Consider the following 21,878-nt stretch of genomic DNA (forward strand, 5'->3'; position numbering starts at 1 on the left):
GCACCTGGGCCCACAGTGGGTGTAACTCCTCCACAAGCTGGCACAAGCCACGTGTGTTTACGGGCAAGGCAGAGGATTGGCAAAAACACTTTTAGAATGAGCCAGAGTGACACTTCAGGAGACCCATGGAAACTAGGCTTTATGGTGCCTTGATCCCAGTCGCTTGTGTGATTAAGGGATAATACGGATGGTGGAGGAGTACAGTGTATGAGGCAGTAAAGAGCTTTACGAGGTGATTAAAGATGCAAGCGAAATAGAGAGTTTCAGGTTACCACAAAAATCATTTTTGTCGTGCTTTGTGTGGTTTTGAAAGTGGGGGAGGGGGATGGGATGTGACCAGTGCCTCCTTGTTCACTGACCTCAGGCTGAGCTCAGGACTCAGGTGAGTAATTGTCAGGGTGGGTGGTAGGGATGTGAGAGAAGGAGTTGCCTGGAAAGGAGCAAGACAGCTGCTCATGCAGCGCGGTGTCCTCTCAGCACAGATTTGTGTGCCATTTACAAGGGGGTAAGGTGAGATGTGGCTGATCTGTGATTGGCTGAGATCCTTGCCTTGGCAGATGGTGACACATGTAGGGTACTGTCTCTTTTACACAAAGCAAGCACATTGGCCTGAAAAAGTTTCTAAGGCAGGTTACAGGAGCCTGAGTGGGTGCAGTGATTCGGGTCTTTTGTCTCTGGAGGGTGAATGCACTTTGATCACTGAATTTTGTGAGTGGGCTATGGGATGGCCAACTGGATTGGTGATGCTGTCCCAAAGGAAAAAGGGGGCAGCAACTGATGGGATGAGGAGCAGGCACTAGGGCTCCAGGAGCCAGGTTCCTCATCGTGAGGGGTCAGGTAGGGTGGAAGGAGGGTTCAGGCCTGGATCCGGCTGCTGGAGGAGGCGTGGAATAGGGGAGGAGAGAGAGCAGTGACAGCTGTGCCCTGGCTTCTCAGGGCAAGGATAGGAAGCAGGTTTCAGGGAATGGCGAGGCTCTGGGTAGTAGGGAGGACATGCCGGGGATAGGTATCTGGGAGGCACCTCTGCAAGCAGAGCAGAGAGGCATGTTGGAGGGTTACAACAGCCAAGCCAGGATGACCGGGGAGAAGACGAGGATCACTGAGAGTGGAGACTTGTGGGAGGTGACATAGGAAGAGAACCTCTTACACCTGGGCCACACCCCCAAGAGGCAGCACGTTCACCGCTTACATGGCACACAGTCACTAAAGGGTTACATTTCAGATGATCACAAGGAGAGCTAACCAATAGGTAAGACTGATCTGAAGAGCCTATTGCTGTCATTCAGGCTAATGGGCTGGGTCCTCACAGTGGTAATCTTCCAAATTGCTGCCTGCCTGTTTCCAAACACCACCGTATATCTGCTGCAGGTTGCATTTTGAGTCAATTCACATTGAGAACTGAATTGTCAAAGGTCATTTGAATTCACACACATGCAGAATGAGTAACTGCACTCAGTCAAGAGCTTCGTTTTGTGCAAGCAGGCAGAATCGGGTGCAGTGACAGTGTGCACACGTACTCCTTTGAAAGTTGTCCCTTAATACTCCTGTAAATGGTCCTCTTGAGGGTCTATCTACTGAACAGTAATCTGAGTGAAGGTTTATAAGTCAGTCAGATAGTGCAATGACTTTGTTTCCATGAATGGACCCATTTTACAGAAGGGACTTTTAACATGAGTGTCCACCTACCAGTAGCACCAAGAGACAGCAGCTTGTGAGAGCTACACTTCAGGAATCTGTACTGAAAGGAAAAATTTCCCTTCGCTATGCCAATAAGCCTCCAGCCAACCACATACAGCATGTGATTACCCAAAAGGGTCAGCTCAGGTCCAAATGTCTCTGTGCCATACACAGTTTCCCATGGTCAGAGCACAGCAGCAGTTTCTAAAAGACACTTTTAAACATTTAAAATTAATCACATTTTCCTCAATGTTGTTTAGAGAAACTGTAAAGATTTCTCCCCTCCTCCTCAATTGCATTCTGCTAACTGGCTCTCCAGTGAACAGCCCTCAGATTTAAACTCCTGGAGGCTGGTAGCCCGTGTTTATGGTGGAGCGCCTCACCTCTGGAACTTATTCTTTTCTGGGTCTGTGAGTATCCAAGTTTGTTCCTTTGGGGTGGGGGGAGGAATTGTGCATGTTTTACACAATAAAAGTAGTGTGTGTGTGTGTATATATATATATAGTGTATTCAAAGAGCGTCATCATTGGCCTGTGTAAGGTACTTTGCATTGTTCATAGGTCTGTGGGTTCAATCAAGTTGTTGTGCACTGCAAATGGATTCTTGAGTGTGGCCCTTAACAGGGCATATTGCCATCTCTTTACCCAGGCTACTGCCTCTTAATGGTTTGATGGGCACACCGGAGTGGGTGGTAGCTTGGGCCAGATAAATCCCTGGTGATGAACAAAGTTCAGTGGAGAGGAGAGGAGTTACAACAGGAAGAGTTTGGCTCCTTTGGCCTGATTCTTCTCTTATGCACACTGGTTTTGACACTGAAATAACTCATGATTTATGCCAGTGTAAGAGAGAGCGAGGCGATTCAGATCCTTTGTGTCTAAATGACTGGTTGATTGTGGGGGTTTTGAGTTCCTGTCTATCACAGTGTTTGTTGAGATTAATCTGGAGCCTGTCCTATATTTTTAAACTGTAAAGAGGTCCTGAGTTTATATCGATGAACACACATGTTATAAATACAATTAAACTGCTACTCATAATATAGTAAGCCCTCAAAGGTTGAAACTGAGATCTGTTTTCCCCTCTATCACCTGTGCATATTGCCAGTTTCAGGTGCTTGCGAGTGTTAATAAAATGTTCTCAATTTACAAGTTAGAAAAAGTTAAGATGCTTTTGTTTCTAATTTCTTTTATCGGGATCTGAAAGTCAAGCTGGGTTCCATGACCAGTAATAAAGATCCTGCAGTTAGAAGTTAGCTGTCAATTTTGTTGATGATGAACAACCCAGACCACTCTCAGTTAGCTGTATTGGTACTAACATGATAACAAGAGCAAATGCGATGGCCACCGTCTTGGCTGACACACCAAGGATTGAACGCAGAACTTCAAAACTAAAACTAAGAGCTACTACAGCTTGAGCTAAGAAGCCACAAGTGTCTAGTAGGTATCTGTAGCAACTCATAACCTCTGTGGATTGGCACAGCAAGGGACCCATAACATACACTCACCCATGAGTTTTTCACAAGCCGTTTTTGTCAGCAGCATTAGCAGATGCAATTGGGTCTGGAGATGTTATGTAAGAACATGACATTTATTTCATACTTTTTGGACAATAACTGTTCTTTAAGGAAAGGAGCATTCAAGCAGTGTGACCCTTACAGGCAAAGATTGTCTCTTTTCTGTATTTGTAGAGTGCCTAGCATAATGGGACCCCAATCCGCACTGAGTACGGGGCACTATCGTAATATAAATAATATTAGCTAATAATGCAAATTAGAAAAGTGAAATAATGGAGAGGTCGTGCCCCTGAGGTCAAATGTTGAGCATATCATTCTTGATGGTGTTCAGTGCATCATCTGTTTTTAAAAAAACACATTCGTATTGGAGACTCTTGCTATGGAAATGGAGTACAAGACTCTGACAGTAAAATATTTTACTAACAGGGAGAAGACTGCGAGGAAAAGCCTTCTACAATGTCAATGGTAAAGTGTACTGTGAAGAAGACTTCCTAGTAAGTAAGATTTCAGGCCTTTCTTCTGTTTGCTTGTTTTTAAAGTAAACGTTGTTGTTTGTTTTTGTGCTGGCTGATAATGTAGTGTGAGACCAGTTAGCCTTTGAGCCTGTCCCCGCACCTACTGAAATCAGTAGGAGTTTTGCCATTGACTTCAGTGGCAGCAGGATCAGACCCTTAGACTGAAATTGTAGCCATGAAACCAAGTGCATAACTGTCTGTAAATCATCTCACAGTATAAATTATAAGAGTAAACACAAGCTGTTCAAGCTTTGGGCTTGAATTGCAGCCACAAAGTTTGCCAAGCCTAAGCTCAAACTCAAACATCTGGGGAATACCAATCATAACAAGAGGGGAGACTTCTTAGACTACAGCGTGTCATCACTGCGTACAGTGTTGCTTTATTAAAGGCATAGTTTTAATCACTATTCTGCAATGAACTGTGTGGAGCTGCAGTGTGGTTCACTGAAAACCACGGAGGAACAACTAAATTTCTCTCAATAGACCCAGTGACTTTGCAAGTGCTATATGCTATTAGGGGCTGATTCATGAAAAGAAAAATGGAGGATGCTGCTGAGCTGTGTTTGTTTGTTCAGTTAAGGGGAGGATTCTACAAGTAATTCAACAGACAGAAAATGATTTGATTGAACGACAGTTACTCTATATGTCATCGAGATTAAGATGAGATGATGTTTGGGAACTGAAATCAGAGAGGAGTGTCAAATGTTTGCTTACAAGATGAAAGAATTCATATGTTGAATTTACAGCATCTGGCTCCTTATTTATTGAAACAGCAGCATCCTTTTGGAGGCTCAGTGTCTGAGGTTACCCCCCATCCATATGTCATGAGGGTATTAATATCTTCACACAACTTCCAACAATGCTTGTCCCACACCAAAAACTTTAACTGGCAGTTCCAGGGCTTCTCAAGTGCATTTCTCATCAATGCAACCCATAAAAATCAAGGAAATCTCTGGTATAGGAATCATATCTACCTTCATACCTACCTGTACACACCCCCAATCCCATCCTACGTGTCACCACAACTAGAACTGGTTGAAAAAAGGTAACTATATTTTGCAAAAAAAAATTTAAAAGAAAAGAACCTTTTTTCATTTCATTTGAAATTTTGGTGGGGAAAATCCCATTTGCTCTCACTGTTTTTACTCCCTACCCTTTCCATTTTCCAGTGGAAGAAAAGGGAGGAAAGTAAAAAAAGTGAGTGAGTGGGATTTTACCACCAAACAAAACATGTCAATATTTTTCAAAAATATATACAGAATTTTTTTTTGTCAAAAACAGGAAATTCTGGAGAAATCAAAATACTTGTAATTACACTGAAAAGTTTTTTGCAAAACACCATATTTCAAGTAATTTTTGTTTTAGTTGAAAAATGTTATTCCCTTCCAATAAAAACTACTTCTCCTGCAAGCCAAACACCTGCTTATTCAAATGCAAAGACATGCCCTATATTCTGACCTGGTAATTTCTCCTTTAAACAGCCTACAGTTTTTATATTACTCTTTGCAATACCTTCATCTTCCAATCTGCCAACCTTGTTTTTGAAATACAATGAACTGTTTTCTTAGCACCCCCCACTCTACCCCTCCTCACATTATTATATTAATGATATTCTAATGTATATTGTATTAATAATAATAAGCAGTACTCACCTACATTTTCCAGGGGTATTTCTTGCTGCTTATTGCAGCACTCAGCAACTCCTGATTTTGTTGTACAGCGATGAAAAAATAAGGGACATCCCTTGTAATAAGGGACTGTTGGCAACCCTACCCTACTTTATACTTAGGACTGGTTGAAAATTTTCCGTTGAGACTATTATTCAATAGAAAATAGGGACTTTGACTAAACAAATTGTGCATGGATGGTGCCTGCTATCCTCAGAACATTTCAATAATTTGTTGAAAAACTGAGCACCTTTCAGCTAAAATCCCAGAACTGTTGTTCAAAAACCATTTTGGTCAAAACTTTTCAGTTTTCAGCAGAAAATGTTTTATTTTAACGTTTTAGACAAAAAGTTGAAAATTTCTGCTGAAACCCCTGTCCCCCCATTTTTTGAGTAGCTGCTTTTCCTGCGCTCACCCCCATCCTCTGTTCCAGCTACAGGGGTCCTGGAGCAGGTAGGCTGGCAGCGAACACTCCCTACGAAACAGAGGTTGTAGGGATCCTAAGGTGAACTCTGGTTCACTCATAGCATCCCTGGGTACTAGGTTTGTTTAGCTGGAGCGTTTACTGGTGAGCCCTGACAGGTCTTCGGGAGCCTGAGGAGATGTTGGGGAGGGCTTGCTGTGTGCTGCCTCAGGAACAGGCCTTGGGAGGCCGCTGGGGAGCCAGCGGACACAGTGAAACTCTGAACCTTTCATTGCCTGTGCTGTAAACTGATTGCTTTACAAAGAACACATCCTCCAGCAGCTTCCTGTGGCACAAATCGCAACAAGAATGCTGGGAATTGTTTTATTTTAGATGTATAAAAAAATCTAACCTATTTCTTTAGTCTAGACTTACATAACATGGGGCCTAAAGTTTGAAATGCTACAGCTCAGCCATTAGTTAGCTAGAGGCAACTAAAAAAAAAAGTGAGGTTGTAAGCCTTTATTTAAAGAAGGTGCCATTTTAACTGTTTCTGACCCCTAAACTATTGAACAGAGTTGCTCCTAGCTGCTTTGAAAAGCCAGTCATTCCCTTAAGAGTAAGTGCTATAAGTCTGTAGCTCATACACAGCGCTTTTTAGATGCAACAAAGCGATTTGATCGCCACTGTAGGTACGAATCTCCATGCAGCTTCAACTCTGGATTCCCTCCGGATGTCACCGTAACACTGAAGTAGAGATGTTAGAGACAGGGACACTACTGAAGTATGAGATCATTCAATCTACCTCCCTGCCAATGTGGGATTGTTTCCTATGGTCTGTTTTCTAGGGTTTTGTCCAGCCTAGTTTTAACCATGCCAAGGGAGGGAGCTTCTATCACCATGCCAATAGCAGATGTTAGTCTGAAATAATCCTGTGGGGATGCGTTTGGAAAAATGGTCACATTGAAAGTTTTAGCTTAAAATGTGTTAGGCTAGCTTCTCTGTTACACCCCTTGCCAGGCACAACACAGATGACCCTGCTCAGGAAGAGGGTGCTAATCTAACATACAGCAGCCTCCAACAACTGCCTGCAGGCTGCACCCCAGCCCAGAACCTGCACAGCCCTCAGGTGCTCTGGCCACTCCTCCTCCCACGACAGCATGCCCCCAACAACCCCCAGGCACGGCCCCTAAGCTGGATGTGTGGACAGCAGCAGGACAACATCTGCCACGCTTATGATATTCCTGCACCGGGGAAATTCTCCTTTAGCTCGCTGCAGCCCCTTTATGGTCAGAGCTAGAGCAAAAAAATCCACTGATCTAGGCCAACTTCTGGCCGCACCCCTCTATTACAACCATAAATTTCAAAAGGCGATGACTGGAAAGCTGCTTTCAGGCTGCCTATATTATAATTCTAGCCATGCCAACAAGCAGTTGTCTAACTCAGGCACCCATGTTCTCACGTGGCTTTTGTTTGCAGTGTGAACAGGATAATATGGTTATAAATCATGTTAGGAAATCCTAGGGCAGCTTCATTGAGCTACAGTGCAGCAGTTCTGTAACTGTGTGATCCTGTACATGCGACAAACAAAATGAGCTGTTGAGCACAGACTCTCCTATGCATTTGTCAGGTCAGGGACTGTGTCTCCATCTGCATTTAGAAAGTACCTGGCACACTGTGGCCACGGGTGGAATCCAGCCAGAAAGCCCTGTTCTGACACAGGCTTGTGGCATAGACAGCAATGTAGCATTTCCATTGATTCCCAGAGGCAGCTGCAGGGTTGTCAATGTTTCATTGCCCACAAACCCTTAGAAATAGCAATTGTCGCTGCCTCTTGTCTCCCTCCCAGCAAGAGACACAATGAACGGTCAGCAGGGCAAAGTGATGTCTCCTTGTCACCTGGCGAAGGACCCCTCGCAGTCCGATCATGAACCAGAGTGGTGCTGTTTTTAACAGAACAGCTTTGAGTTCAGTGCAGCTTTCTGTTTGTGGATCTTAAAGTGAGACCCTAAAAAACTGATATTCTGTCTGATCTGGGAGAACATATGGCACTTCTCATAAGAGTGTAGGTTTCCCCTGGCATCCTTGGCCACTTCATCCCCTCCTGACGCAGTCATGCAGCAAGATGTACATTGGCTCTCTCTGCTCCAGAGGCATCTGCATTTCAGTGATGATGCAATTCCTGGGCCAGATTTTCAGAAGATTTCTGCTCCCATTTAAGTAACAACGTAGGCGTCCAGATTTTCAAAAGAGCTCAGCATACTTACTGCATATCAGATGCTGAACTCTCTGGAAGTCTGTCCATAAGTGTCACAACGGGAGTTGCTAGGTGCTGAGCATTTTTTGAAAATGTGTCCGATTGTTTGTAAAGCACTTAGAGATCTTTATGGATGAAATGTAGATGTTATCATCGTTATTATTCACTCTGAGTGAGTTCCATTGCACCACCAAACCTGAAGGCAGGACATAAGAATGGCCATCCTGGGTCAGACCAAAGGTCCATCCATACAGCCCAGCATCCTGTCTACCGACAGTGGCCAATGCCAGGTGTCCCAGAGGGAGTGAACCTAACAGGTAATGGTCAAGTGATTTCTCTCCTGCCATCCATCTCCACCCTCTGACAAACAGAGGCTAGGGACACCATTCCTTACCCGTCCTGGCCAATAGCCATTAATGGACTTAACTAGATAAATACATGGAGGTTCTCTTTTAAACCCTATTATAGACCTAGCCTTCACAACCTCCTCAGGCAAGGAGTTCGCTGTGTGAAGAAGAACTTCCTTTTATTTGTTTTAAACCTGTAGCCCATTAATTTCATTTGGTGACCCCTACTTCTTATATTATGGGAACAAGTAAATAACTTTTCCTTATTCACTTTCTCCACACCACTCACGATTTTACATACCTCTATCACATCTTAGTCTCCTCTTTTCCAAGCTGAAAAGTCCTAGCCTCTTTAATCTCTCTCCTCATATGGGACCCATTCCAAGCCCCTAATCATTTTAGTTGCCCTTCTCTGAACTTTTTCTAATGCCAGTATATCTTTTTTGAGATGAGGAGACCACATCTGTACGCAGTATTCAAGATGTGGGCGTACCATGGATTTATCTAAGGGAAATAAGATATTCTCCATCACTTTTTTAATGATTCCTAACATCCTGTTTGCTTTTTTGACTGCCACTGCACACTCCGTGGATGTCTTCAGAGAACTATCCACGATGACTCCAAGATCTCTTTCCTGATTAGTTGTAGCTAAAGTAGCCCCCATCGTATTGTATGTGTAATTGGGGTTATTTTTTCCAATGGGTATTACTTTACATTTATCCACCTTTAAATTTCTTTTGCCATTTTGTTGCCCAGTCACTTAGTTTTGTGAGATCTTTTTGAAGTTCTTCACAGTCTGCTTTGGTTTTAACTATCTTGAGCAGTTTAGTATCATCTGCAAACTTTGCCACCTAACTGGACATAGATACACCCAGCAAAACTATGGACAGGTACATTCTTCTCAGTTCTCCACCTGTTTTCTCTTATTGAGGGCATAGATTCTCTCTGTCTTCACCTGTGGGGAGGGAGTACTGCAAGTCTTTACTGCTATTGGTGGAGTTGTAGATAAGGCAGAGAGTGTGGAGTGGGACAAAGGGGTACTAGAGCAGCGGCTCTCAACCTTTTTGGGTTCAGGACCCATTTGGGAACGATGAGCGCCTTTCACAACCGAGTACATAAGAAGGTGCTGCCCCCGAGTAGGAGGTCCTGGGGGAGGTCAGGTCCTGCCTCCAGTGGGTAGATGGGAGACCTAGAGAGGGTTTCAGAGTCCACCCTGCACTTACCCCACAGCAGCGGCTCCTGCAGCTCCAGTCCTGTGGGACTATCAGGGCAATCTCCAAAGTTGCAGCACTGCTCAGGTTTGGCGCTGTTCTCCTGACAGGGGACCCCTTGTGCCGAATTTGTGTGAGCGGCGCTGGGGGTGGGAGGAGCGCTACTCACTCAAATTTGGCCTGGTCGGCTCATCATCAGCATGAAATATTCTGGTGACCCAATTTTGGTCTGCGCCCCACAAGCGAAGAAGCCCTGTACTAGAATGACTGATGCTGTGGCAGTAGTGATGCTATAGCAAGTAAAGGCCCTGCTTGTACCCAGTGTTATGGATGAATATGTTAACGACTAGGGCTGGCAAGCCAAGGCCACACAATAGATGCTTGGCTCACTCTGTTTTTGAATTTGACATCCCGGTTCCAGCTCTCCACTGCAGACGCTGAACTATGGCATCGCTATAAAAGTTTAAACCTGGATTCTACTTCTGTATAATTATATCCTTGAGATAACTAACCTCTATTAATTTCCAGTGGGAGCATTTAATGCAGGGCACTATTGAACATAAACATAAAAAAAAATTATATCAATTTCCTTTGGTTTCAGGGGAGATGCCAGTGCCCCCTACCCTCTCTTTAAGGTAGCAAATCTAGCAGCATGTAACTCTTGCCTCACTCCTGTTATGATAGTTACTTCGTGAAAGGAGATAAAACAAATGACAGTTTAATCCTCCCCTGAAAGCTCGTAGAACACACATGGCTAACTAGCCATAACAGGGACTGTTCTTGGTGGAGTGAGTAAAAATAAATGCCTTCCACTATAATAAATAATCCCAGTCAGGCATTACTTGTTCCATTTTATTGATAAATTGCTGTATAATCAGGGGGGAAAGAAAAATAGTTCAGTAATTTTTAATCGTGGCCAATTTTTCTTTCCCCTTCAATATTTAAATATCCCATAAAGTAATTTTAAATAAATTGTTGTTGTTCTTGGCAAAAAGATTTAGAAAATGTCAACAAAGTCTGCAATCCATTATCTTCTTTGTCATTCTTTTAGATAGGGTTTTTTCCCTTCTCTCTACTGAGGTAGTAGTATTGAGGGGGCGGAGGATCTTGTGGAGGCTGAGACAAGAGAATTTCCCCCTAGAGAGGGAATGCGAGAGAAAATGACCCACACATGACAGATGTTAGTCACGTCGCTTAGTACACTAGTAGAAAGTGCTCAATACTATGGCAGTGAGGGCTGTACAAGAACTTGTGTAGGCAGCACAAGTAGTATTCCCGATAGTTAAGGTTACCTGACACTTTCCATTATGAGGGTCTTTTCTCTGTTACTTGTAACTTTGCCAAACTTTAGCCATTTACACTGAAATTTTCCATACCAGGTGTCTGCCTCAGGCTAATAATAAAAAAATAAGTTGCAACTCACACAGTTCAGCCATTTCTGTGAAAAAGATTAGGGAAAATGCAGTGTCTTTTGCCATCCTCGTTTAAAAAATAAAATCATCAGATTTGACCAACCCCGTCAGTTTGCAGATGCTCAGTAGAGTTTGGCAGCTAAATGTTCCAAAGATTCCATCTGCATGGAGCATGCTCCAGGCCCTCCCAGCTCATGTCCAGATTGCAATGTGCCATCCCCATAAAATTACTGAGAATGCACCAGCCCACGATGCAGGGGCTAAGCAGAGATGTCCCTCCATGTGCGCCTCCTGTCTGCCAGGGTCCCGCTGTGCGCCAGGCACAGGAACTGAATGCTTTCTCCTCTGCTCTCAGTGCACCCCCTACTGGTACTGAGGCAGCATGGAAGAGGAGAAGGCAGTAGCCTGACTCCAATGAAGGGTGGGGGAGGAAGGGACAGGGGCAGGAGCCTGTGGGGATGAAGGGATTAGAGCAGGACCTGAGAAGGTAGGAATAGGGGTAGTCATAGAGTGTTGGGGAGGCAGGAACTGGGTCATAGGAAGAATAGGGGCAGGAGACCAGGGGAAGGATTAGAGATGGGGAAACAGGTAGGAGCCAGGGGGACTGGAGCAGGAGCCGGGGGAGGGGCGGGAAAGGGGGGTAAGAAGCAGGAGATGGGGAGGGGCAGAAGGGTCTATAATTAAAGAGTATATCATACTGCTTATGCACAGGGAGGCCAAATTAAAGTTGTGCAGGAAACCTCTGGCACTTCCTAACCTTTGAGTGCATGACTTTGCAACGTTAGCATTGTTTTACCATAGGGTTTTTTGTTTTTAATGTAATATGGAATAGAATAGAATAGATTTCTCATTTGTAGGATTGGTTAACAAGAGTCTTATACTTATAAACAGAGATGTGAAACTGTTCAATAACTCCTTCCTACCAAACGAAGCCTGGGCAGGGAGTATGTTATCATACGTTTCTAAAGCACCTAGTATAATGGGGCTCGGACACTAATTTGGGTCTCTAAGCACTATTGCAATAGTAACGATCTAATAAGAAGATAGTTCTTTGTAGTTTTTGCATATGCTATTGCTAAGCCTGGCAGTGTGGAAGATAGAGAAGCCCCATCCTGGTAGCTGGGGCCTTAGTGTAATGGAGGCTAGTGTCAGCTGGAGTCAGAGGTTTGATTTTCCATCTCAGTGAGTATAAATAGTTGTAGGTCTCCCTTGAGAGGTGAGCTTTGGAAGCAGTGCATTAGTCAAAGAGCATCATCTCTGTTAACTGAGATTCTCAATCAGAAAATAGACTCGTGTTGAAAAGGTAAATGGTGAAAGCTGTAGCTTGTTAGTTAGTTTCCCAGCTAATGGGAATAGTGTACTAAATGAAGGTTTAGATAAGTATGTGAACGTAATATTTATTTTTAAATGCGGTCTACCTAAAAAAAATTATCAAAATACACCTTCCAATCATAAGGCAGATAAGGGTGTTTATTAGCATCTTTAAGAAAACAATGGGAATAAAGCTTGGAAGGGGATCTGCTAATCTCTTAATGTTCTATAACAGGGGACTCAATTCTTCACGTGCTCTCAAGTCCTGTGGTCATCCCATAGCGAGAATGCTGATAGGATCTGGTCTATTAGTTGTATTCTACACAAACAATTATATATTAGAAACAAAAAGAAAAGAAACCACTTGTGTTAAAGTATCATTAGGACCCCTGATGATACCACTGAAAACAAAGACAACTGATATATTATACATTAGCATAATCAATTTGGGAGGAAACAAGATAAAATAGTTACTTATCAAAAAAAAAATCTGATGATTGTCCCAGTTTTCTTTAGTATTTCTCAACAGCTTGCAAGATGCTAGTGGGATCCCAGTTTTATATTGTAAGTAGATTTGACAGTGGTGAAATGAATCATCAGGATCTCTTGCATTAGAGTGTTTCATCAGAACTAGAGATGGCCCAAACTGCACAATTCCTTAGTGTTCTGAGGTGTTTGGATCTGGAAGTCTGATTTGCGCTGTGAATTTTGGATTTGGATCTTAATGCAAAATTCTGGACATTGTGGAGCTGGCTGTTGTTTGGGTTCATCTCAATGCGAGACGTTTACATATATGACAAAAGGGGTGAATTCTTGGCTCAGTGGAAGTCAGTGGCAAACCTCCCACTGACTTCTGTGGGGCTAGGATTTTACCCAAGAGTTAGTCCTGGAGGACAAATTTTTGAAGATGAAAACCCCTAAACAAGAGTTCATATAAAAACATAGGCATGTAGACTGGGAAAGGTAATGATGAATGCTGCCATTGGTGAAATATTGCCAAGCTGCAGGCCTGAAGAAATCTGAGTCTTGAAATTTGAGAACAGCTAGAGTCCAACAAAATCTCCAAAGTCCAGAAAAGAATGGGAAATGCACATATTGACCCCGGTACTGTAAATAAACTAGGGAAATGTGTGGATGAAGGAAAAAAGGAACTCCCCATTTTCTGAGTAACTCAGCATTAGACTTTTTTTTTTTTTTTTTTTTTTTTAAAGTATGTCATCCAGTTAGGAATGAAATTTCAGACCAGACTGATGGCTTGCCTCATAAGGTAGAAAAAGTTGTAAACATTTAAAGATGGATCCCAAGAATCAGACTCCAGGAATCTGCAGAAGAGACAGGAAAGAAGACAGATGAAATTCTGTTTTTGTGCCATCATTATGGAAAGGTTCTTGTAACTGTACTGTGCTCTTCCTTGGCTAGCACTGTGTCCCAAAGAATGTATTGCAAAATCAAGTTGATCGCATGCCAGTCATCATTTCACTAGCCTTTTCCTTGATAAGATGCTGATAAAAAGGCCAGGTTATCTTTTCCTGTTCTTAATACGACACTCAAAAGTACATTTGTGTAACTGAAGTGCACTTAAAAGGGAAATAAAGCTCTCGTAGTTGTGTATATCTCATGCCAAACACTGGTCAATAGAGCACGCTAATTTTTTCTGTTTGAGAGTCGGGAAAAAATGCTAGTGAGAAAGTGGTGCGTGCCCACTTCTGAAATAATTGTTTGTATTAGCTGGTGTGTGTTTTGAATTGAATTCTTTCTTGACACCTGTTTTGAATAAAATTGCATTAATGTTTTAGGACAGGGGTGGGCAAACTTTTTGGGCCGAGGGCCACATCTGGGTGGGGAAATTGTATGCAGGGTCAGGGCAGGGCTTGGGGTGCGGGAGGGAGTGCAGTGTGCAGGAAGGGGCTCAGGGCAAGGGATTGGGGCAAAGGAGGGGTGCGGATTGCGGGGGAGGGCTCAGGGCAGGGAGTTGGGGTGCAGGAGGGGTGCAGGGTGTATGAGGGTGCTCGGTGCAGGAGGGGTTCGGGCTCCGGCCCGGCACCGCTTACCTAAAGCGGCTCTGGGGTGGCAGCGGCGCGCACCGGGGCCCAGGGGAGGCTCCCTGCATGCCTGCCCTGTCCCCAGCTCCACGCCACTCCAGGAAGCACTGCGGCCCCTGGGGGATAGGGGGCGGAGGGCTACGCATGCGCTGCCCTTGCCGCGCCTCTAGGTACCTCCTTTGAAGCTCCCATTGGCCGCGGTTCCCCATTCCCTGCCAATGGGAGCTGCGGGGGGCGGTGTCTGGAGGCAAGGGCAACGCACGGAACCCTCTGCCCCCTACCCAGGGGCCGCAGGGACGTTGTGCTGGCCACTTCTCAGAGTGGCACGGGGCCCGCGGCGCCATGGGGGGCAATCCCGCAGCCCAAAGGGGCCGGATCCGGCCCACGGGCCGTAGTTTGCCCACCCCTATTTTAGGAAGATGAGTTCTGACATACACAACTTCTTACACAAATTACATATCATGAGATGATGGGTAGCTGAAGTAAATGGTACTACATCTGGAGTGAGGTGCTACCTAGCATGAGTAAGAACTTCACAATCTGTCCCTTAGTGAGTACTGAAGCATCAAATTCTTAGGCCTTCATTGAATTTTTCTCATTCCTTATTCAGGCAAAACTCCCACTGACACCAATGGAATGTTCTTCACATAGAACTAAGAAAGAAATCATAATTTGGCCTCCATCGTATAAGACAAAAAACAGCCTCAGTGGGTGTTGGGACATGGAGGTCCTCAAGCCTCCAATGTAGCACAGGTTATGCTGTCTTCAGAGGTCACCAGATGCCTAACCACTAAGGCAAAATTCTACTCCCACGGAGAGTCCTGCTTTCTAGCAGTCTGTGCACAGTTTGAACCAGTATTCCTCTGATTAGTGCTCAGCTCCCTTCCTTCCCCTGCCCAGGCACTTTGGGTAGAGCAAGGAGTAAAGCAGAAGCCAAAAAGCAGGAAGAGGGACTGGTGCCGTAGTGTGGGAGCAACATGAGCCAAACTGTCAGCAAGACAGGGCAAGGCAGCAGGACATACTTTATGTCAGGAAAAATGCAGAACACAGTTCCAGACCATTCTGCCTCAGTTTAACTCCTGCCACCTGCCATGAGACTCCAAAAGTCTTAAAGCCTGAGAAGTTCTCATTTTGTTCAGTGCAGTTTAACAACCTCATTTAATTGTGTGTAAAATAAATAAAAAAGACCATTTGCATAAAGCAAAATTTTATATTCTTTCCCTCTCCGAACGTGATCCCATGAATTTCTTGCATTGTTGTATTCCATGTACTAAGGGTCCCACGCAGAGAGCAAACAATAAAGGAGAGAGAAGACAGATGCTCTGCTAATGGGAAACCAAGGAGCAGAGAGTCTGTGAGGGATTACAGACAGCCTGGGGTTGGAATACATCATTAGCATAGCACCCAATTCAGAAATGAGTTTTCAGAATTAAATGCCTGAAGCATCTTGGCAAAAACTTCTGGTCTACCCTCTCAAAGGCCTTGTAAGCGTAAAAGAGACGGAATCTCAAATCTAGGCTGAGTGGATCAAATTCAGCAACTTTTGCAGTGCCGTATCAGTGATTTTTAATAATTTCCTAATATTACTACAGCCAGGTCACCCACAGTCTCTGCCAAAATCTAAGCTATTTGATCTTTTCCCACTAACCTTTACTAGTTTTTTAAAATCTCCATTGAGAAAGCAAAGGGGTCTGCAAGCATCTGTCCAAGGGAAAGCAATTTTTGTCGCAAGCATACGAGGGAGGGAAGAAGCAGCAGCATCCACTTCCTGGGCATGGTTAGGCATGCTAAGGCGACATAATGCCATGTCTCTAATTTAAGGTAGAAAGAAGGTCCTGAAGTCTTTTCCAGATGTATTATTTCTCAATGTGTTCTCTCTTGAAACTCCTGATGCAAGCATCAGGGTTTAAAAGATCCGATAGCTGAGGCTGGTTCAAGACCTGATTGCAGAAAGGAGAAATTTCTCTCAGTACTTGGTGGGATTACCCTCCATGCATAATTATTCATTAAATGCTCCAAAAGCATTGTTAATTTCTTTAGAATATGTTGCACATTGGACAGAGGAGTCCTTAAAATTTGAGATCATTGGGGGGGGGGGAGAGTGGGGAGAAGAGGGGCACAAAACAGACCTAAGTAATCTGGGCAGAAGGTGACTTCTTTTTCCTCTCCCATTGAAACAAAGGCTTTGGGGCAAAATCATTAGTGATTTCTGCCTGTTTGGTAATCAAAGGCTGGGAGACAGCAAACAAAAGAAAGTTCATCTAGCCAAGGCTTTTCCTTTTACTCTTGAACTCCAATATAATTCTCAAAGTCTATATATTAAAAACAAACAAACAAACAAAAACCCTGCCTGAGAAGCTAGAGATAAATAATGCATAGATTATCAAGATCCTGAAACAAGGTATTGACTCTTGCACAGAAAATCAGAGATTATTCACACCCATCTCTCCAGATGTTGTTATAAAGAGTTAAATGTGGGAGGAAAGTTAGGACAAAATTGAGATCCCAGAACAGTAAATTGTTAGATCTCCAGGATCCATTTGTTTTCTTTGTATTTTGGTAAGGAGTATTGTACTTTAAAGTCACAAGAGTAGGGGTGAAGGAGGATGCCTTAGGCTGACCATTCAATTTCAGAGCTTTCCTCTGTTTGTGTAACAACTTTAACATTATTCAGTGTTATTCATGGTATTAGTGTAAAAAAAAAAAAAAAAAAAAACCCCACCTCAATGTTTGTGAATGTGTCTCATTTATCTTGGGTACATACTGTACATGGGCCCATGAAAGTACATTTCTAGTGCTAGATGAGTATGTAATTATATTTATCTGCTTAAGAAACAGTAACAGAAAAAGTTACTAGCATGTTTAGAAAAGCTAAACAAAATCGGCTCGGTGATTTTTAAAAGATGGGGAATTTGTGCAGTGTCAGAATTATAAACTCTTGGTACATAAAATGTAAAATAAAACAGGGCTGCATGTTAATGAAAGCATTGAAACCAGTGGTGTCTGTAACAAAGGCACAGGGGAGTAGCCTGAGCCCAGGAATAGGAGCCAGGAACTCTTGAGTTCTAATCCCACCTGTGACTCTCTTGTAGATCCACCATCACTACAGTCTGAGTGATTTACAGACATTTATCCACCCAACACTCACATGAGGAAAGGAAATGTTATCTCCATTTTGCAGATGGGGGAACTAAAATATAGGATGAGATTTTCGAAAGCACTTGAGGTTACCTAATGGTTCCTATGGAAGTTATTGACTTCCTTAGGAGCCAAGTTAGACCAACCAAGAGCTCTTTTGAAAATCCCACCCAGTGGGAATGAGAGACTTATCAAAAAGCATGCTGGGCTTTGCTGCAGGAACTGAACCTAGTTCTTTTGAGCCCTAGAATTATGCCTTAAGTGCAAGACCATTTTTGCCCTTCTTCAGTCTTGAGCAAGTCACAACTTTTCTGCCTCAGTTTCCCCACCTGCACTATGAAGATAAATATTACTTGACAGGAAGGTTGTGCAGTTTTGTATTAGTAAATCACTTTAAAGAGGAAAGGTGCAAAGCACCAAGTATTTTACTGTTTCAGAGTATTGTCTATTTTGTGCTCTGTGTTCCTAGAATTTAAAACCTAGAACTGATGTTTGAGCCCTCCATGTTTATAATAAAAATATGTACTGCAGGGTTGAGTTATGAATACCTGGCAAAAGCCATTTATTGTCAAAGGATAATACAGATTTAATGATAGCAGTATCCACCGTACTGTAGAAAAAAATGCTGCTGAGATGAGAGGCTATCATTCTACTCCATCATATATAGATTTAACCCCCCAGGAGAGACTAATCCAGATCCTAACTCTCATTGAACCAAAAGGTTTCAGGCTTTTCCAGATCAATACTATGATCAGAAAAGAGCACAATATAGTAGTAAAGAGGGTCATTTCACTGAGCTCATAAGATAGTTTGTCAATATGATTGGATTTTGTGCCATTTTGTAGCATTTTCTTAAATTGAGTAATCATTCTCTTGTTGCGTTTTTACAAATACAATTCCCCCATTAGAAACGAATTATGGTTTTAATTTAATAGGTTTAGTGATATAAAGAGAGATTGTGTGTCAACAAAACCCTGCCTTCTGACAAATAATGTAATTTATAGCAATCCAGACAGCAATAAATGACATTAGCCTGACCACAAGCCATTCAGTTCTTTGGGAATATGGTCCCTGTTAATCAATAACTGGGTAAATGCTCCTTTGCATTCCTTATCAAATGACAGCCAGATGGTACTGTTAAATTCATTCTGACAGGATTTTGGAATTAGCTGGGTTTATACAATTGTTAATCTTCTGCTGTCTGCTCTGCTAGGACCTCCCCACCTGTTTCCAGCAACCCCTGAGGTCGCAACCTTAGGAAACAGTCTAGCCAGATGGTCATTCAGATACAGTGGAACCAGAGAGATTCCCGGGTAGTAGCAGTGTCTTTGTCTGCTGGGAGAAGAATAAGAAAGCAAATATTTTGGTCTTAAAGCTGCCGACACTAGGGTGGGGAGCGGATCCCAACCATTTCTCTAGGTCTAGACCAGGGGTCGGCAACGTTCGGCACGCAGCTCGCCAGGGTAAGCACCCTAGCGGGCCGGGCCAGTTTATTTACCTGCTGACGCGGCAGGTTCGGCCGATCACGGCCCCCACTCGCCGGGGTTCGCCGTCCCGGGCCAATGGGGGCAGTGGGAAGCGGCACGGGCCGAGGGATGTGCTGGCCGCGGCTTCCTGCCGCCCCCATTGGCCCGGGACATCGAATTGTGGCCAGTGGGGGCCACGATCGGCTGAACCTGCCGCGTCAGCAGGTAAATAAACTGGCCCGGCCTGCTAGGGTGCTTACCCTGGCAAGCTGCGTGCCGAACGTTGCCGACCCCTGGTCTAGACAATTTCACACTAATTCCATTACACAATGCAGCAAAATGACTTGCAGAAATATGTGAGTAACAATCTATGGACACTGGTGTATACTAAACAATCTGAGATGGTCATTTGTTATCATTTAAAAGCTTTACTTAATCTAAGGGGGTTTTTTGTTTTTGTTTTTCATCATTACATGTGCTGTATTGTCCAATACATAGGAAATATTAAAGCAGACAAAGAGGAAGGCTGTGAGAATTGAAATAGCATATTATTTACTAAATAACTTATTTGTCCATTGTGGTATCTGAAAGTGACTTCAGTTTATAATTGTTTATAACTGTGGCCCCAATTTGCCACTTATCTGGAAAAATAAAACAAAGAGGACATCTTGCTAATTTAGGGTCTAATCCAGTGACCACTGAAATCAAAGAAATAGTTCCCATTAACTTCACTGGCAGTTGGATCAGGCTCTTAGGCCTTGTCTACACTACCGCAGTAAGTCGACCTAAGTTACGCTACTCCAGTTACTTGAATAACGTAGCTTAGATCAACTTACTGTGGTGTCTACACCATCCTTAATCGTCTCGTTCCGGTGGAGTACTGGAGTCAACCGGAGAGTGCTCTGCGGTCGATTTAGCAGGTCGTCACTAGACCTGCTCAATCGACCCTCGCTGCATCGATCGCAGCAACCTTAATCCCCGGTAAGTGTAGACGTGGCCTTAGCCTCTTTTAGATCCATGACTGTAAGGACACACTATGCTCTCCAGGCCAACGGAGCTGGGCTGTGGCACGTGATCTACGTTTTGACATCCTACCCTTGGCCTCATGTTCCAAGTCTAGCTCCAAGACCACAGCATGTTTTAGATGAACTTTGCTATAACCCAAAAATGTTCAAATAATCAAATGTCCAACTTACTGTGCAAACAAATGTAAACAACTGGGCAACCATTCCCCGTGATAGGAAAGAGTGCACATAGAGCTGTTTGTTTATATTGGACGGAGGAGGGTGAGGATAAAGTTCAGCTACTGCAAATATCAGTTTAAAAATTACATGTCTGGAGTCCTTCAGGCAAACCCTATTCTATAGGGTGTCAGTCAGGTAGGTCAGTTGTCAGGCTCAATAGTCTTGATAAGTTGGTTTACAAATATGCATCTTAGTTCCCCCTTCTCTCAGTCTCTAAACAAGACCAGATGAAATCCTGGCCCTATGGGACTTAATGGGAGTTTTGCCATTGAGTTGAATTAAGTCAGGATTTCACTCATACATCCTTACCCAATTTTTATCTTTTTGTAAATACATTTTCATCTTTCCAAAACCAGAATGGAGTTATAATCAGGATTTAAAGCATGTAACTGTGCCCACAATCCCCATTATCCTCAATGGGAACTACATGCCTGGATCAGAGGGAAAAACTAACTCAAGCTATTTAAGACAAGTACCTGAAAATGTTCAAAGTACAGTGTGAAAGCCTTTGAATCAGTGTCTTCCAAGAGCAGTTCAAAGTAGGCCATGAAAAAAGTATTCGAGCTGACGCACCGCAGCGTGGTTTGTTTCATCCCAGGTCAGATGGAAAAAACAACACAGCATTCATGGGACAGGTATAGTTTCAGAAAGAAAGGAAGAGAGATTAGCAATTACTAACAATCCTTTCTCTTCTGTCATTTGAACAGTATTCGGGCTTTCAGCAGACAGCAGACAAGTGCTTTGTTTGTGGACACCTCATAATGGAAATGGTAAGAGAGTTAATTGTGGAATACATTTCTGTTGATGCATTTCAGGGAGTATATGGCAATGTGTTGTTTGCTTTTGACCTTGTCAGACCACTACTGCCAAGGACATTTTAATCAAGGACGTATCACTATTAAAATGAAAATAAATTCACACGGTGTTGCCGTTAACACTTAATGCATAGAGGGGTCCTTCTCCTCTATCTGAACTTGTGGGACTCTGATTGACGTTGGTGAGAGTTCCACCAAGCAGGGAGGAGGGGATATAGTCAGCTAGCAGTGAAAAAACTTTGGTACATTTTAATATCACGCCATAAAATATAGACTCTTTTCTGGGGGAAAGTGATAAAACAAAGGAATGCTGTTTCTTGTATAGCCAGGTGAAATAGCAGGAACCCTATCGTATGAGAGGGAGCATGGTCCATTGGTCAGAGCTGGGGGAGCTAGTAATCAAAAGTTCTGTGCTCTTTTCCCTTCTCTTGCATTGTGATCTTGTGCACCTCACTTAACCTTTCTGTGCCTCAGTATCCCCTTCTGTAAAATGGGAATAAGAGGAGGTTACTTACCTGTATCTGGAGGTTCTTCGAGATGTGTAGTCCCTATTTGGATTCTAAACGTGAGTGCGCATGTGCACCATGTGATGGAGCTGGAACAGCTCTGTAGCAGTGTCCGTTGACACTCATGTCCATCATCCTTGTGTGACCAGCCGAGGGTATAAGAGGCTGTGCGGGTTGACACCGCTCTCGAGCCCTCTTACCACTAAGCATGTAGTCTGCAGCAGAGGGGATGGAGGGCAGGGACTGGAATCCAAATAGGGGCCACACATCTCAAAAGACCCTCCAGTTACAGGTAAGTAACCTCCTCGTCTTCTTGGCGTGATGGTCCCTATATGGATTCCAAACGTGGTTGAGTAG

The 21,878-nt window shown here is 43.6% G+C and overlaps 1 protein-coding gene across 1 annotated transcript in view; it reads left to right on the top strand.

The window, feature by feature from the left end:
* Window positions 1-21,878, top strand: part of WTIP (WT1 interacting protein) — a 120,506-nt gene that overhangs the window by 83,376 nt on the left and 15,252 nt on the right. Inside the window, exons 3-4 of the mRNA XM_054049253.1 lie at window positions 3,614-3,681; window positions 20,908-20,970. Of these exons, the coding sequence (XP_053905228.1) occupies window positions 3,614-3,681; window positions 20,908-20,970 (131 nt within the window). The remainder of the gene's footprint in view (window positions 1-3,613; window positions 3,682-20,907; window positions 20,971-21,878) is intronic.

Source organism: Malaclemys terrapin, chromosome 14 (genome assembly GCF_027887155.1).
Source record: "Malaclemys terrapin pileata isolate rMalTer1 chromosome 14, rMalTer1.hap1, whole genome shotgun sequence".
NCBI classification, from domain to species: Eukaryota; Metazoa; Chordata; order Testudines; family Emydidae; genus Malaclemys; species Malaclemys terrapin.